The sequence below is a fragment of the Semicossyphus pulcher genome, unplaced genomic scaffold (assembly GCF_022749685.1).
Source record: "Semicossyphus pulcher isolate SPU_LCO1_2020_fin unplaced genomic scaffold, fSemPul1.0.p SCAF_5, whole genome shotgun sequence".
Lineage (NCBI taxonomy): Eukaryota > Metazoa > Chordata > Actinopteri > Labriformes > Labridae > Semicossyphus > Semicossyphus pulcher.
Window position 1 is genome coordinate 31,057,151 of NW_027211726.1, and position 15,706 is coordinate 31,072,856.

At 40.5% G+C, this 15,706-nt stretch overlaps 1 protein-coding gene across 1 annotated transcript; it reads right to left on the reverse strand.

Annotated features, from left to right (window-relative positions):
* Positions 1-13,618: 13,618 nt before the first annotated feature.
* On the reverse strand, positions 13,619-14,891 carry rpa3 (replication protein A3). Its single transcript, XM_069681872.1, has 4 exons — positions 14,781-14,891; positions 14,582-14,656; positions 13,887-13,998; positions 13,619-13,803 (listed from the first exon to the last, which is right to left on the reverse strand). Exons 1-4 carry the CDS (start codon positions 14,877-14,879, stop codon positions 13,721-13,723), a joined length of 369 nt encoding a protein of 122 aa, XP_069537973.1. The 5' UTR covers positions 14,880-14,891; the 3' UTR covers positions 13,619-13,720.
* Positions 14,892-15,706: the final 815 nt, after the last annotated feature.

Consider the following 15,706-nt stretch of genomic DNA (forward strand, 5'->3'; position numbering starts at 1 on the left):
GTCATTATAATCATAACTCTGGTTTTATGTGAGGTCATTGTGGCAATTTTACAAATCAATAAGCAGGACTGATTCGTGGCAGAGATGGATTTGTGATCAATTTCATTCACTGAGTTGGGTTCATGTATAACCTAAACCACAGCTCCTGTGTGGTTACTTTATCCTGGAGTATTTTCACTACATCTCAGTTGACTTTATGTCATAATATACAATAAACTGGTTTTAAGAATATATCAATAATTGAATTGCAATAATTGCATGCACAGATGTATTTCTACACTCGCATAAGATTGCAAAAGAAAAGATATCCCAATACTTATCATACTGCAGGATTATTGGTAATAACATGAATATGATCCAGCTTCAATCACTACTATCACGACAGCTATTGCAACACCACTAATAATATTATTACTATATCTCTATATTTTTTTTACTACCAATTACTATAAAATGAGTGCTAATACTGGTGCTAATATCATTAATAGCTCTAGGATAAATCAACTAATGCCTTGCTGCTGCCCCTGAAATACTTTAACTACAGCTAGCATAACTACCGCTACTCCTGCTTTTACTTAAACCGGTGTGATAGAAGTATTTAAACCTTAAATTATGTATGATACACATAAAAATGGCCTTTTTGTGGCCACAAATACTACTACTACTACTTCCATGGCTTGTCTGGTTTAATGATCAATTTTATTTATGCAAGACCAGTTTAATTGTCCGTGAAAAACAAACTGCTACACTGAATCAACAATAATATTTAGCTTATTAGCTTCTGGATAAACTTGATGTCTCTTTGAAAGAAGTATTTGAGCCACAGCTTTTGAAGAAGTCAGAGATAAATTAAAATAAACGATGTAAACTTGAACACGCTCACCTGTGTGTAGATGAAATGAGAGCTCCAGGTTAATCCATCAGAGAGTCAGACAGGTTTCACAGTCAATGCAGGCAGACACTCAGCTCAGTGCGGCAGCTCTGATGGGCTCAGCACACCGGTGTCAAGTCACCTTTATTACATCAACTAACACTTCCTGTTACTTCCTTCAAAATAAAACTTTACTCGAGACACAAAGCCGCATGCCATTATTTATATGGGAATTTTACAGTTGTAGTTGTAGTTTATGTTTATGTCAAGATTTTATTGTGCAAAATCTGGTATTTGTAGTTCTGCGTAGCGCCAACACTTTGTTTATGCATGACGGATGTCCTGCTCTTATTTTGAAGGCAAATAGTCGCAGCAGCGGTGACCGCGAAGGCATCACTTAGCATTTAGATATTGACTGCTTCTATACTTCTATAAAAAATGTATTTAAACACATTATCATTGGCCTTATATAGTTACTTAATCAACACTAATTCTAGTCAAAAAAATGTCTTTACTTTTGTTGGATACTTGCATATTTACAACATTAAAATACTATCTGCTAGCAAAAAGAGATACAGGTAGTCAAAGTGAGTTTACCCTAACTGCATCTTTGATTAATTGTACAGAAACACACAGATCAATACTATAAAGGAGAAATGTGGAACTCAAGAACATGAACATTACCACAAGTCCAATCCTTGTAATCAAAAAACACAGAATAGGCACAAATCAACCCAAAGCAAAACAAAATAAAAAGGAGCCCTTTTAAATGTTTAAGTGTCTTATATTGTATAATGTATATTTTCTAAGTTATAATCAGTGACACTAAAGTGTAGGAAGCACATTTTGTGACTATTACAGCTGTACACTCACCGGCCACTTCATTAGGTACACCTGAAAAATCTAATGTAATCCAATACACCAGCTTTCTTCTGACTCTCAGCAAAACAAAACTCAACAAAAACTAAACTTGATAAAAGCAGGATCCATGGCAGAGCTGTGACCTGCATTAGATTGTACAGGTGTACCTAATGAAGTGGCCACTGGGCTGGAGTTTTCGGCTCTTGCCTCTACCTTTGGTGGGAGTGCAAAAAAGTGAGGGGTCCTAAAATTAAACCTCTTTTTAGCTCTGGTTTGGTCTCCACAGACGACTGAGAAAAATCAGCTAAATGCTTCTCTCTGTTCTCCAGCTAGTTGCTAACTGTGTCTGCTGCTGCTGGAAACAAGGTAATGTTGCAGCTGAAGAACCCAAACTAGGGGAAACTCTGACGATAGTGATACTTTTACTCAGACTCATGGCAGTTTGTGAAAAAACTACAATATGTAATTCATTAAGTCCTGTTCAAGGACGAGTCTATCCAATTTGTTTCGTGTCAGTCATCATGAATTTCACTCAAATACGTCTCCCAATAGAGAGTTTTTTATGTACCTGCATGAAAGTAGAGAAATACTTGGACATCTCTTTCAGCGGACAGGTGCGCAGGAGAGAAAAAAATCCATTCAAAAAATGCAAGCAAACTTGCGCACACTGTCTAACTCTGTAAAATACATTTATTGGTTTGCAACGTTTCCGTGCTCGACCTTCATCAGGCAAACCTGATGCGTCTGCATCAAGAGTTTTCTTTGTGTCGGTCATTACGACTTTATTACGTGCATGGCATGAATTCTGTGGCTGCAGCCTTCACGGCTTTCTTCTCTTAAACCCAGGAGATCACTGCTCGTGTCCCGTGTGGAACCAGAAGTCAATGTGGACATATTGCCTGAACCCAAACCATGATTGTCTCATAAACCTAACCGAGAAGTTTTGGTGCTTAAACCTAAGAAAAGAAATGTAATAAGGTGCATTTGGTTATTTTTAACGCACCAAAACTTCTTGTCCCTGGTTTTGGTTTCAATATGGTAAATTAAAGAAACTGTAAAAGATGTTGTGTGACATGATCCGTGTCTGTTCTGATGTTTGGTTTTACATCTCATGGGTAAAAGTCTTTGTTCTTGACTCATCCATCGGCCCTGCAAACTTCCTGGCTCTATATCTATCATCCATCATTTTGTGTTGCAGGCCAGAATTAAAACTCCAACTGAAATACATTTGTTGAACTCTGACGAAAAACTGCCGTGAGACTGGGTTTGATCATTACTTGCAGTTTGTCACTTTTTATATGAAACCTATTCGTGTCAATATAAAGTATTTAATCCAGCAGCTTTAAAACTTTCCTCTCCTGCAGAAAGCTCTTCATCTTCACTGTAAAACTGCAGCTTTCTTCTTCATGGGAGGAAAGGTCAAATCTCCAGAACAAGCTGATACTAAAAATGAGTGATGACGAGGAAGACAGAACATGGAGGAAGAAGTAGGCCAGCGTCTGGGCTCACACTAAAATGTGGCTCATTCAGGGTGAGGGGGAGGATAACAAATATTTAGGATGTTTCAGAGCTAATCTTTATGGAGTCGTACGCTGAGTGGCAACCTGTGAGAGACTGAGGAGCTGATCCCGACGCTGTGAGAAACTTCCATTAGCTGCTGCCATAATTCACACAGACAGGCCGCGAGGAGGCCTCATGCCTGATTCCAAACATAAATCATGGATATGTCTGACACATGCTGCGGCTGCCTCTGTGCAAAGTTACCAATCATTCAATGAAAATTAGCTGCAAGCTCCACAAACATTCCTTCATAGAGCCCCTACATCAGTAATGTTGCCATCAGGTATTTATTTTAGTTTATATTTGCTGTTTAGACCAGAGACTGTAAAAAGAAATGCACATGAGGAAGTGCCTTAATCCTGCATTGTTTCTAATGGCCAGCAGGGGGCGCCTCCACTGGTAGCAAAAAGAAGTCTGCTTGTATGAAAGTCTGTGAGAAAATGGTCCTCCTTTGCTCTTGATTTATTCCCTCAGTAAACATTTTCCAAATGAGTTTATGGTCTCAATCTCGAGTTTCAAGTCTTCTTCAACACAGAGGATTTTAAGTTATGGTCATATTTAGCGTAGCAGCTTACAAAGCAGGGCAAGGCTAACTGTAGCCCTGTAACACACATGCACTTCAGACATATTTAAGACAGTCTGCCCCTGAATCTCATGAAGCAGGACATTACAGTAAAGCGTACGCTGCGGTCCTCACAACTGGTGAACAGAAGGTCCTGAATCTCTTCATCTCTCCAGTCTGCAGACATCTTTGCTGTCGTCTTGTAAACGATCCTTCTTCTTTAACCTCGGATGTTTTTAATCATCTTATGTGTCGCTCTTCTGGTTTCACACATCACTTCGCCCACTTGCTCGCTCCCGGTGAATGTTGGGTAACGTTAACGGGTAAAAGCAACTGCCATTAAGAGTGCTGTCACTGCCCAAGTAACGTGTTAGATTACTTTTGTGTTACCAAAAATTAAACTCCCTCTGTGATTCGTTCCACATGTGTGTTATATTGTCAGGACGGTGTGTAGCCTGCTGTATGTCTACCTTTGAATGTATCGACTCTACCGTCATTGCGTCGCCTCGAGTACGGCCCATAATAAAACAAATTTAACAACAAGTTTAAATTAACAGATAAAATGTTCTCAGCCGTCATGTTCGGGTTTAGATGTTTGAACTTTGAACTTGCCCAGCATGCCAAATGAAGACAATCTGATACAGTTGAAATCTCAGAAACAAGTGTGCAAGTTAACCTTGGGAGAAGAGATTATTTTTAGGCACACTTTAAGTACAAAACATCACTTTTCTTAAAAATCCTTGCATGAATTCTTCTCGATATCAGAGAGTAAATGGATTTGAAAAAGCTTGTTTTAATGTGTGTAACATGTAAAACTTTGCACATGCAGACGCAGTGCTCTGGATGTGTGAGCAGATGCCAGCCCGGGCTGCCTGCTGGCTGTATGGGAAGAGTCTCGGGTAATGTTTGCTGTGGCACACTGTCTGCAGACAGCTCTGTGTAAAACAACACAGCCAGGCGGCAACAACGCCAAAACCAGCCTGGCAGTTTACAGGGCGCTTCCTGCCGCAGGTCAACATATTTTCACAAGACCAACGGGCTTTGAACAGCACACGGCTGCTCGGCCAGACGCTTTCTGGACACAAGCAAAGCCGAGCCCTGTGGAACACTAACAGAACCACAGCTCCCATACACCAGTGATCCAGAAATGAATAAAGGAATTCACTCAGATACTCATGGAGACAAACTGACAGTGTGAGCTGCAGACGTCCGTCAAGGTTGATAGAGGCAGTGGTGGACACAGGCTGTCTGAGGTGCAGGGGCAGGAAAAGGGCACCAGCTGCATGCAGGGAGGCAGCAGTGTGATGCGTTCAGGGTCCAACAGTTATGAACACTGAAAAGGTTTTACATTGTTTTATAAATTGACTCTGATTTAAAATATAACAACTGTTACTTTATAATTTGGAGGGGATTTCCAGTATTCTTAAAACTGGGCCTTATTTATACAAACTTTGGGATCCAAATGACTTGTAGGTAGAAAACATTGCTTAAGTCAAAGTGACCCTTTGGGGCAAATGTGCCCAATCAAAGCATCTCTAATAAAGTGCTTGTTTTGTCTGATAACATTACAGAAAGAATCCTTGCAGAGACAGACCCTTCTGAGGAAGACTGAGACGTTTCTCCAACGAGAAACAGCCATTACAGCTCTCTTCAAAGACACCAAACCCCATTGATCAAAGCAGTAATTTTTCATTGCTGTAAGTGGGAGTTGCTGGTCTACCACTGCAGTGTTAATTTCGTTAACGAAAAATATGACGATAAATGTTTTTCAACAACCTTTTTTCCCCGACGAAGACAAGACGATGACGAGGCGATGACGAGCCAAAAACAGGTCGTTGATAAAACTCTGACGACACGCATGTTTTGTTTTTGTTAACGAGCCGAGACGGGACTAAAATGTTCGTGGTGGCTGTCAGACATTTAAAATCAATATTTTCCCCCACTGTGCTTCTCATCTGTCTGTCAAAACACAAGCAATGCATTCCTGTGACTGGTTGAATTAGCTGAGGGGCGTCTGCAGATCCCCCTGAATCCGACCCAGACGTACAGGTGAGGATGTCCCAAAGCGGCAGCTTGACAACAACGCACAAAAAAAGACGAACATGTATCCCGGAGGTGGTTCTGAACTTTCTCTGTTAATCCAGGCTTCCTGCTTCAGGCTCTGAGCGCGCTCACAGAAAAAGGGCCGTGCTTCTGCACAAAAAGGATCGTCAGCCGTCTGCTTCAGTCTGACTGTTTAAATGAGAAGTGATGATGAACATATAAAAGTGTTTGCAGTAAAAACTAAAACTGCTGCTGTTAATAAGGCAAGAGAGGGACGTGCAGTATGTGCTCCTGTAGCCGCACGGCTTCCTTCTGTGTCTTTACATGTGTAACGTTACGTTACAGACACGGCCGGCCCGGCCCATTTAGGTGCATAGGTGAGATTAGAATTTGGTGCCCCCACTGCAAATGGTAAAATATCATGTTTCTGCCACACAATATAATTTTTTTATTTTGCATGCCAGTGTGCAACACAGTTATCCAGAGGAGATTTGGAACTTACTACAATGTGTTGGGATATGAGGACGGGGGGGGGGGGGGGGGACTTCAGTTGGGGGGTCTGCAATCTTATGCAATCTTTATTTACATTCAAAGTAATCATTGAACATGTAAAAATATGAACCTGAACTGTTATCATTGAACATTTATTGACTGGACTTGGAAAAATGTGAAATTCAAGTCTTATTATTATAACGTTTTTTCTTCATTCATAGACACAATAAACTTTTTAAGAGTTTCTTTGTCTTATCCTCTCTCTCTCTTTTTCCATCACATGCTGCTGTCTCTCTTCCCCTCACTTTCTATTATATGCTGTCTATCTGTCGTTCTGTCTGTCCGGCTGTGTCACAGCCGCGGTGGCTGTGTGGCGCCCCCTATGGATGGATGCGCCCTTAGGTTTCGCCTAAGGCACGGGCTGGCTCCAGAAGTTTACATATAACCTCGTTATATATCTGTGAAGAACATCGTCAGGAAATAATTAGGAAGAGGACGGAGCTGACCAGCAGACTGAACCTGTATCAGGCCAACTGAATTAGTTTAAAGAGAGAAAACGTTCTGACTAAAATTTTTATCGACTAAAACTAGATCAAAACTATAAAATAGCTGCCAACATTAACACTGCACCACTGCCTTGATTGGTTAGTTTATTTGCGCTATTCTGCGACTTTGGTGTTTTAAATTGTTTGGATCCAACTCAATGTTATTGATTTACACATAATAACACAGAAATAAGCAGATAAGAGCAGCAGAATAGCAGCAAATTCAAATGTATTGTTTTTGTCATGGAGTCTGGTGTGTGTGCAGAGAGCGATGTAACCTCTGTTTTATTGCTACAATAAATCATCTTCCTCTGTAACAAAAAGGTCTGTCTCTGTAGGGATCCTTTCTGTGATGTTTTCACACACTTAGAATAACAATCTGAGCCTGTCAGTGGAAACGACAAGAACCTTTAGTGGACGACCTTTGATGGATTAAGGATTATATTGCAGCAGTTACAGCCTGTTTCACTGCTGCAGGCTGAACACATCTACTGGAGACAATCCAAAAATGTTTGCTCCTATAAGTGTTTTCATACCAAAATATGTATACATAGGGCAAAGGCTTAAAAAACACGGAGAAGCCTTTAACTCGCTATTATTCTTTTAAAAAAGAGCTATTGTTTGAATGTTACTTCAAAGTGCCACACAGCGCAGTATATCTCCTGCAGTACCCGGCTGCAGAGACAGTTTTAGAGCCTGGGAGTGCTTACACGAGGTGCTCGCAGGTATGAAGTCGTCTTGAACTGGCCATGCTTGATCTTTTGTTCACGCTCCCTGTGGCACTTCAGACTGTGGCAGGCCTGACAGCTTCACACGGCCGGTCCCAGAGCCGCGCTCAGGGGGCCCCGATAGGCATGTGATGGATGTGCGGAGGTTTGTTTTAGACATGTTGGCTCACATTGCATCATGACGAGCTGCTGCATTCAGGGGCAACCTCAGGATAAAACATAACAGTGTCCACGCTGGTATGCAGAATGTGAACTTGTAACCCTCAGAGGTATGGTAATGGCTTAAACACAGTGAGTTTTACAAGATCCACGGCTCAGTCCAGCAGTTACTGTGGTCATCTCAGGGTTAACTAGCAGCGCAGAAGGGCGTCATAAACATTCAGACCTCCAAAGAAAGTCCTGCGAAGTAGAGAGGGAAACATTATGATGACTGATGACTTACATTATGTGACAAAAGAAGAAGGCGAACACTGATTTATAAGTCTGATGATGAATTTTGTACATCATTGCTTCTTTAAATAAACAGTGTCAGACCTCCAACAGGAGGAAGAGGATCATTTTATGTGACACTTTCAGGGTGTCAGTCTGTAAAAGCGGCAGTGAAACGTGTCTCACTCCGCCTTAACGCACTCAAAGAATTTCACTTATTAGTTTTAGTTTCCCATTAAGAACCAAGTTTACAAGCTTGTCCAAACTTCCAAGACTTTTTGGTACTTGATGCTTCTTCAATTTTAAAGTGCAATTCACTGCCCCTCCTCCTCCAACTACAGTAAATCATAGCATATAAGAAGTTGACAGAGACAGTGTTACTTCACCCACTGGTTTGTGGACTGCTGATTTGAAGAGTTTGGCACTGTGACCATCGCCATCTTGGTTTTAGTATGGCACAAGAAACTGCACAGCAAGACATTATTTGTCTGATATTTGCACCAAAAAAAACACCACACCACCTAGCAGACAGCTAGCAACTCCCACCTGTCGCGCCCCTAAAGATGCATCACTTTAAGCCTCAATATAATGTAAACAAGATTCTCCCCATACAGTTGTCATGAAGACAGAAATGAGCTAAAGAGACCCAAACTGTTTTTGTACCAGGCTGTAAACAAGTTTATTTCTGCTGTAAAGTTTAACATGGGGCTCTATGGGCACTGACTCACTGCTGGAGACAGCCTCAAGTGGACACCAGAGGAACTGCAGCTTTTGGCACTCGTGAGATTGCTGCTTGGTTAAAAGCCATTCTTCAAGATGAATTTATTTATTTATTTATTTTATTTATTGAATTTAGAATACCAGGCTGAAGTGAGCAACTGGAGGTTTAACTTAAAGCAGCAGTTCTCCACTGTTAAAGCCGCTGCCAGTCAAAGCTGGTGTTCTCTGTAATCGATAGAAGCAATAATATTTGAAATTGGCGCCATAGCTGTGAAGAAAGTTGTACAAACAGCTTGTGGTTTCGCCCACTCTACCTTCCTACAACACCCAGCATGCATTGCGCCCCTCCCTCTGAAAGGAACGGCCCAGCGAGAGACGCTGGAGTGAAATACTACCGTTTCACTGCAACGGCTCAGAGCGGGACAGAGTCCGAAATACGCCGAGAATACACCGCTGGATCGTCTAAACAATCTTCAGGTCTGCAGGCATGACATCGGGGGCAGGCCTCTGTCAGATGACGTGTTTTACGTAGTCTGTCACAGAGCGAAATTGCATCTTTTTTCACCATAATGGCATTAGCTCCCCACATAGACATAATAGGACTGAGGTTGAAAGTTGGCGAAGTGGCCCTTTAAGGATTTCAACATAAAAGCCCTTCCAAATATGCACCTCCCCTGGGAGATCGTATCACTCAACGTACGTATTGCAAGAACAGGCGTTTTGGCCACTGCGAGGGAATGACAGAGCCGCTCTTCTGCAGAACACATGTCAGTTTATCATAAAAGTAAGCAGCTTCTTTCTGTTATTTTAAGGTCTAATAGTTCTATAACTTTGCTTTATAGAACCAGATATTTTACTCAGAAGTTGGTTGAGACCAAAAAAGAGGTAAAAGTGGAATAAACAGATTTAATTAATCAAAGAGCTGCAGACTGCAACCATAACTTTATAATAGTATATGTTGTGTGCAGAGCTTGTTGAGTTGCATCAAAGTGACAAAAGGGTTATAATCAAATTCAAGCTGCTATTATTAATATTAAATTATTAATATCAATCAAATGCTGATGGGTATCGTAAAAATTTGGTGACAAAATAAGTCATTGAACCATTATGTTGCATGCAAAGCATCTCCAAATACATATAAATGTTGCTATATTGTACTACTATAAAGCTACAATATTTCAACAAGCTGGCCCCTGCAGGATACTTCACCTAAATATACGAGATTGGTGGACACACGACATGACAGCTCCCCAAAAGAGAAGCGAAACCCTCTCTATCGCCCCCTGCTGGCTGGCTGCAGTATAGGTCATAAAGCCCGCCTCCTCCATGTTAACAGATGGGACATGAGTCAAACTATAAAATCAAAATATACAACATACAAACATGGTTTCTGTCATTAAAGTTAGTTCTTATCATGCTGATTTACGTCCAAGTGTTCATTTTTCTGACAAGTTTACTTTTAATTAGTTATTTGATGCTATAAAAAGGGGGTGTGGCCTCATGATTGACAGCTCTGTTGACAAATGGGGCTCCTGCAGCGTTCTGTTCCTGAGTAGCAGAGTAGAGGAGGAACGCGAGAGGAGATGTGACTAACACTAAGACTACAGTCATTGAACTTTCCATCAGCATGAATATCTGCTTCAGACCGACACAAGAAGCTGTTCTGCTGGTAAACACGCCGACGTGCCGGATCTTTGATGTTTTTTTCAGTAAGTTAAATGTGTGTTTTGGTTAGCAGACGTGGCGGGACATCGTTACCGCGGCTCCACCCACCGATCTCTCCTGCACAGTCTCTGGATACAAATAACGTAACTTCAGAAATAATGAATGAGTTAACGTGAGCAGGATCTGACAGCGATGTGTAGCTGCAGAAAATGAAGACATTTCCCTGACAGGGTGTGTGAGATGGAGGTGAGTGTGTGTGTGCGTGTGTGTCTGTATGGAGGCAGATGGAGCAGATGCTGTAACACTAACAGAAGTGTCTCGACTTGCAGGAACACGGCAGCTGCCTCCCTGCAGGCTACATCTCTCCCAGCCGTCACTGTGAGCGGGATAAACTGAGCTCTTAACAGCAGTGACAGTACCACCCCGCCCCCTCAATAATGATATACTCATCTGTACACTGTTTGGCCATAAAAAACGTATTTTACAGACATCATTTCCTCCTTGATCACAGTTTATGTCACTATCCTGAAAAAGTTGGCATTTATCATTCTGTTAGAGGAGGAGACGTTCAAATTAAAGTCCTGTCAACATAAACGCGACCCCAGGCCACAGAGACGGACTGATAATAATTCACCTTTATGCTTCTTTATACTTAAAATTATATACATGTCAGAGGGAAATAATGTACTTTAAATAAAACTACATTAATCTGAAAGATTCTGATTTTTCTGACCTATAACTAGATGACGTATACAGCTGCTTTGTTTCACTGTATTTCTCTCATTTTATTCCTTCTTCCTTTCTATTGAGGTGTTATTTGTATATAATGTGTAATCTTTAAAAGTCTTATAAATGTTTTTAATGATATGATGATGATGATATTGACACAAGCAGATTTTTCTAATAATTAAGGAATTGTTTGGAGCGCTGGTTTAACACATTGGTGGAGCAGGTGCCTCACAGAGGCTACAATCCTCGACGCAGTGGCTGCAGCTTCGACTCCCACCCTCGGCCCTCATCCCCCACTCTCTTCAGTTATCCTGTCAATAAAGGCAACAACAGCCCACAACATACTGTAAAAAAATGGCAGAATTGTTTGAAATTTTTGCTACATTTGCGGAATAAGTGAAGCCTGAACCAGTAGCTGATTAGCTTAGCTTAGCATAAGGACTGAAAACACATCTTATAAGCAGATATCGACTGATTCATCTACACCCTCCCATTCCCTACATGGTCTTTGATGTCTTCATACTATGATACTAAATAACAAACACAGTGCACAATAACACAAACTGTAAACACAAGTTGTGAGACATTTGCAGATCTGGGGGTTACCTTCCAGCAAGTTTCTGTTTGTTCACAAAGTAATCATTGTTTAACTTTAATTTCCAAGAGCAGCTGTAGTAGATTTGTATAATTATATAGAAAATAAACCTCTTTTTTGTGGGGCTTTTTTGCCTTTATTACCCAGGACAGCTGAAGAGAGACAGGAGATGTGGGGAGTAGAGAGTGGGGGAAGACATGCAGCGAATAGGTGCATTGAGGACTGTAGCCTCGGTGCATGGGGCGCCTGCTCTACCAACTGAGCTGAACCAGCACCCCAGAAGAAATTTTTTTAAGATGGTTGAAAGAAATACAGAATTAGAGATTGCATTAAGTGACAGAGAGCTGCACAGTGGTGCAGTGGTTAGCGCCATCATCTCACAGCTAGAAGGTTCCCTGCAGGGGGCGGAGTCTGCATGTTCTCCCCATGCATGCATGGGTTCCCTCCGGGTACTCCAGCTTCCTCCCACAGTCCAAAGACATGCTGTTAGGTTCATTGGTGACTCTAAATTACCCGTAGGTGCGAGTGTGATGGTGAAAGGTTGTCTGTCTCTGTGACCAGTCCAGCGTGTACACCGCCTCTCGCCCAATGATAGCTGGACTTCCTGAATAAGATGCATTTATTTGTTGGCGTTTTTGGACCATTCAAAGAATTTAAAGCATATTAAATCTCAGTTGCAGAGGTCTTCAACCTTCTCAACCTCAGATAATATGCAGGATGCAGTCGTTATGTGTATACCATTTGAGACCAGCAGAGGGTGCTGTAACTATGCCGTGATTAAATCTCATTGACAAGGAGACAGGCTCTTCGCGGCCACAACGTCCCACATGTCTATCAGAGGTTAGACGCTTCGTTTGGCTGCTTAACAGATGAAGAGGTTCTCTTTTGACTTTGCAAACAGAAGTTTCCCTGAGCTTTTAATTCCACCTCACAGTCCTGAAAGGTGCATGAAGGCTTGGGGTGCTTATTTCTTTTTCTCTACACACAAAACACAAAATGTCAAGTTTACTTACATGGATTTCATCTGAGGAAATTAGACATTTACTACTTTACTTTTCTGAAGTTCTTGTAAGTGACAACTTCTAAACTTTGTAAAAGAACAAGTGCATACGATGTGTTTGGACTGTGACGAAACATTTAATGATGAAATGTTTTGCTCCCTTTTCTCATAACGGTGGGAGTGGACAATATAAAAACACTTCAAAACCAGATCAGTGAGGCTTTGTGTGAGTAAGAGTTTGTGAGAGAGCTATATACACAGAACATTATAAACATATACACGCAAAAATGTGTTATGTTTTAATATTTGTTTAAATGATTATATTTTGACTTTTTTTAGTCTGATTTTACTTCAGATTTTATTGTTTATTTTTCTCCAGTTCAAAAGATTTAAATTTTTGATCCTTTTATACTTTACATATTCTTATTTTACTCTGTAAACTTTTGCACACACTTTCCTGGGTAAAATCTTTCTGCACAAACTATACCGCCTTTCATCAAACCTTAAAATAGATATTTTGTTTCATTTATTTTTTCTTTTGTATATTTTAGGTTTCTTGTTTGACAAAGTGCCATTTGATTTGTTCCTATTTGTCATTCCTTTTCTATTTATGGTTTTCCTACAAAACAAACCCCATTCTGATTCTAATCTCACATCAGAGCTTTACTAGATTTTCCAGAACTTTCCATTTGTTTATAAAGGAGCCTGAGGTTTGAGGCTGTTTTTAACTAGAAGTTAAGAATTTAATGACGAACATTTCCTGAAAAAAGATTTTCACTTAATTTAGTTTAAACAAGTTTTAGTTTAATTGACAACATATTTGATATTACAGACTTTCTTTTTTACAAATCTATTTTAACTCACAACAAAACTGAACATGAAACAAACAGTGGATACTGAAACAGAAGAAAAGATGAACTTCATCCACTTGCAGCCACTTCAAACGGGTAGTGCTGCGGGAAATCATGGATGACCTTCAGGGCTTCGTTATAGAGCTCTAAATCTGTAGGGCAAAAGATGAAAGAGTCTTAACACATATGAAAGCTGCTGTATTCATGCGTGTGTAAATGATAAATGAAGACCTACCAAACGCAATCCCTTTGTCCTCTCGCAGCATGTTGTATGTGGACGACATTATCACTCCTTTGTTGGACACCATACCGATGACCTCCACAATGCCGCTCAGCTCCTCTTCAAGCTGAAATAAACAAATCATACATGGATTTAAAACCCCTGTGAGGTTACTCTATATGAGCTACAAAAGCAAACCAGACCATCAGGATTTATTATTATTTCTATACATTTATTTTTAATGCCTGAAACCGCTGTTTAAACACTTAAGCATGTACAGGGCAAAGTCAGCAAAGAGATAAAAGCTACAGCTTTGTCCACAGGGGGCGCCAAAATCAACACAAACGGAAAGTTCCTCACAGGAGCTTTAATTGCTGGTTTAAACTTTACTAATTAGATGAATTGTTTTGTTTATTGGTAATGTACCCAGTGACGCAATAATTAACAGTCACTGCAATGCTGCCCTCTAGCGCCCGCCCAAGCCAACTAACCGTGGTGGAAGAGTGACAGAGGATTTGTGACAGGAATGTTCAATCTAATGGTTTTAAAGACCGTGGTTTGAGTTCTTAAAAAAAACTAAGTAACATTTAAAGAGAATAACCGTAAGCCGAAAAATGACTCAAGACAAAATGACTAGTGTTACATTTTAACCATTTACCTCCTGTTGGATTAAATAGCGGATTGGAGTAGGGTACGTTAACCGCACTTACAGGGTCGTTAAGTTCAACTGTTGCAGTTTGTCCTTCTCCGTCCAACAAGGTGAACGTTTTTCCTGTTGGGTGAACCTGACAGAGACAACAGAGAATGCTTCATGCTAATGTCATACACAGTCTAGTCTAGTCAAAGTCAGACATGTTTAAAGCAGTTTAAATAACTTTTTAACCCGGCCTATCTACCAACAAAACTGACCTTTTCAACTCGCCCAACGAAGCAGACCGGTCTGTTAACGTTCTGTGACAGCATGGAGCTGTTTATTCTCGGTTTTGGGACATCCAGTATTCCTGCCATCTTGACTGTTCGCAGTTTTCGCGTTTGTGAAGTCGGTACAATGCGAGAGCGCGCGGGAAAATGTTTGGTTCCATGTTTTTGTTTCACACTGAAGCGCGCGCGGGAGGAGAGCCTACATTAACGTTCAAACCGATGAGGGCGGCTTTAACGGCACACACAGTAGTCGGAATCGAACGCCTCCAACACATGTAACGTCATATCCGCTGTGGGCTAGCATTTTGTTCCCCGAAAACATCACTGACTAGTTCCCCTATACTGTTGCTAGCATAAATTGTAGCGGAGACAGAGAAGTTTTTGTTTATTCATTCATTTAGCTATATTTGAAGCCTGTCTTAAACATAATTAAATAAGAAACAGGCATTGCTATTGATAAACACACAATAATACACAATAATAATTCCAAGTAGCATATTTTACTAGGTATCAGAAACAAACAAAAAACAAAAGCAACACAACAACAACAAAACTGTATTAAAACAGATTAAATTGAAGGGTTTTAATCAAAATATAAGCACAGCAAGTCAGTGAGTCGTAAGGCACGCGCTTTTAATTTTTTTTAAGGACTGAAAAGAGATCTTAAAGTTATTTCTCAGTGCCACAACACTTAAAAAAGTGTAACCTTCAAATTACTAAATTCAACAAGTGCACAAAAACACCTAAATGAACAAATATTAAAAAACAGAAAACAGATATTTTCCGTTCAGCTACGCACTTATATATTCTGCCCCACAAAACTGTAAAAACATTACAAGTGTAAAAAAGATACTCCCAAGATTTAATATCCTTTTTGGAAAAACAAGTACATTCATAACTATTAAAATTGAACA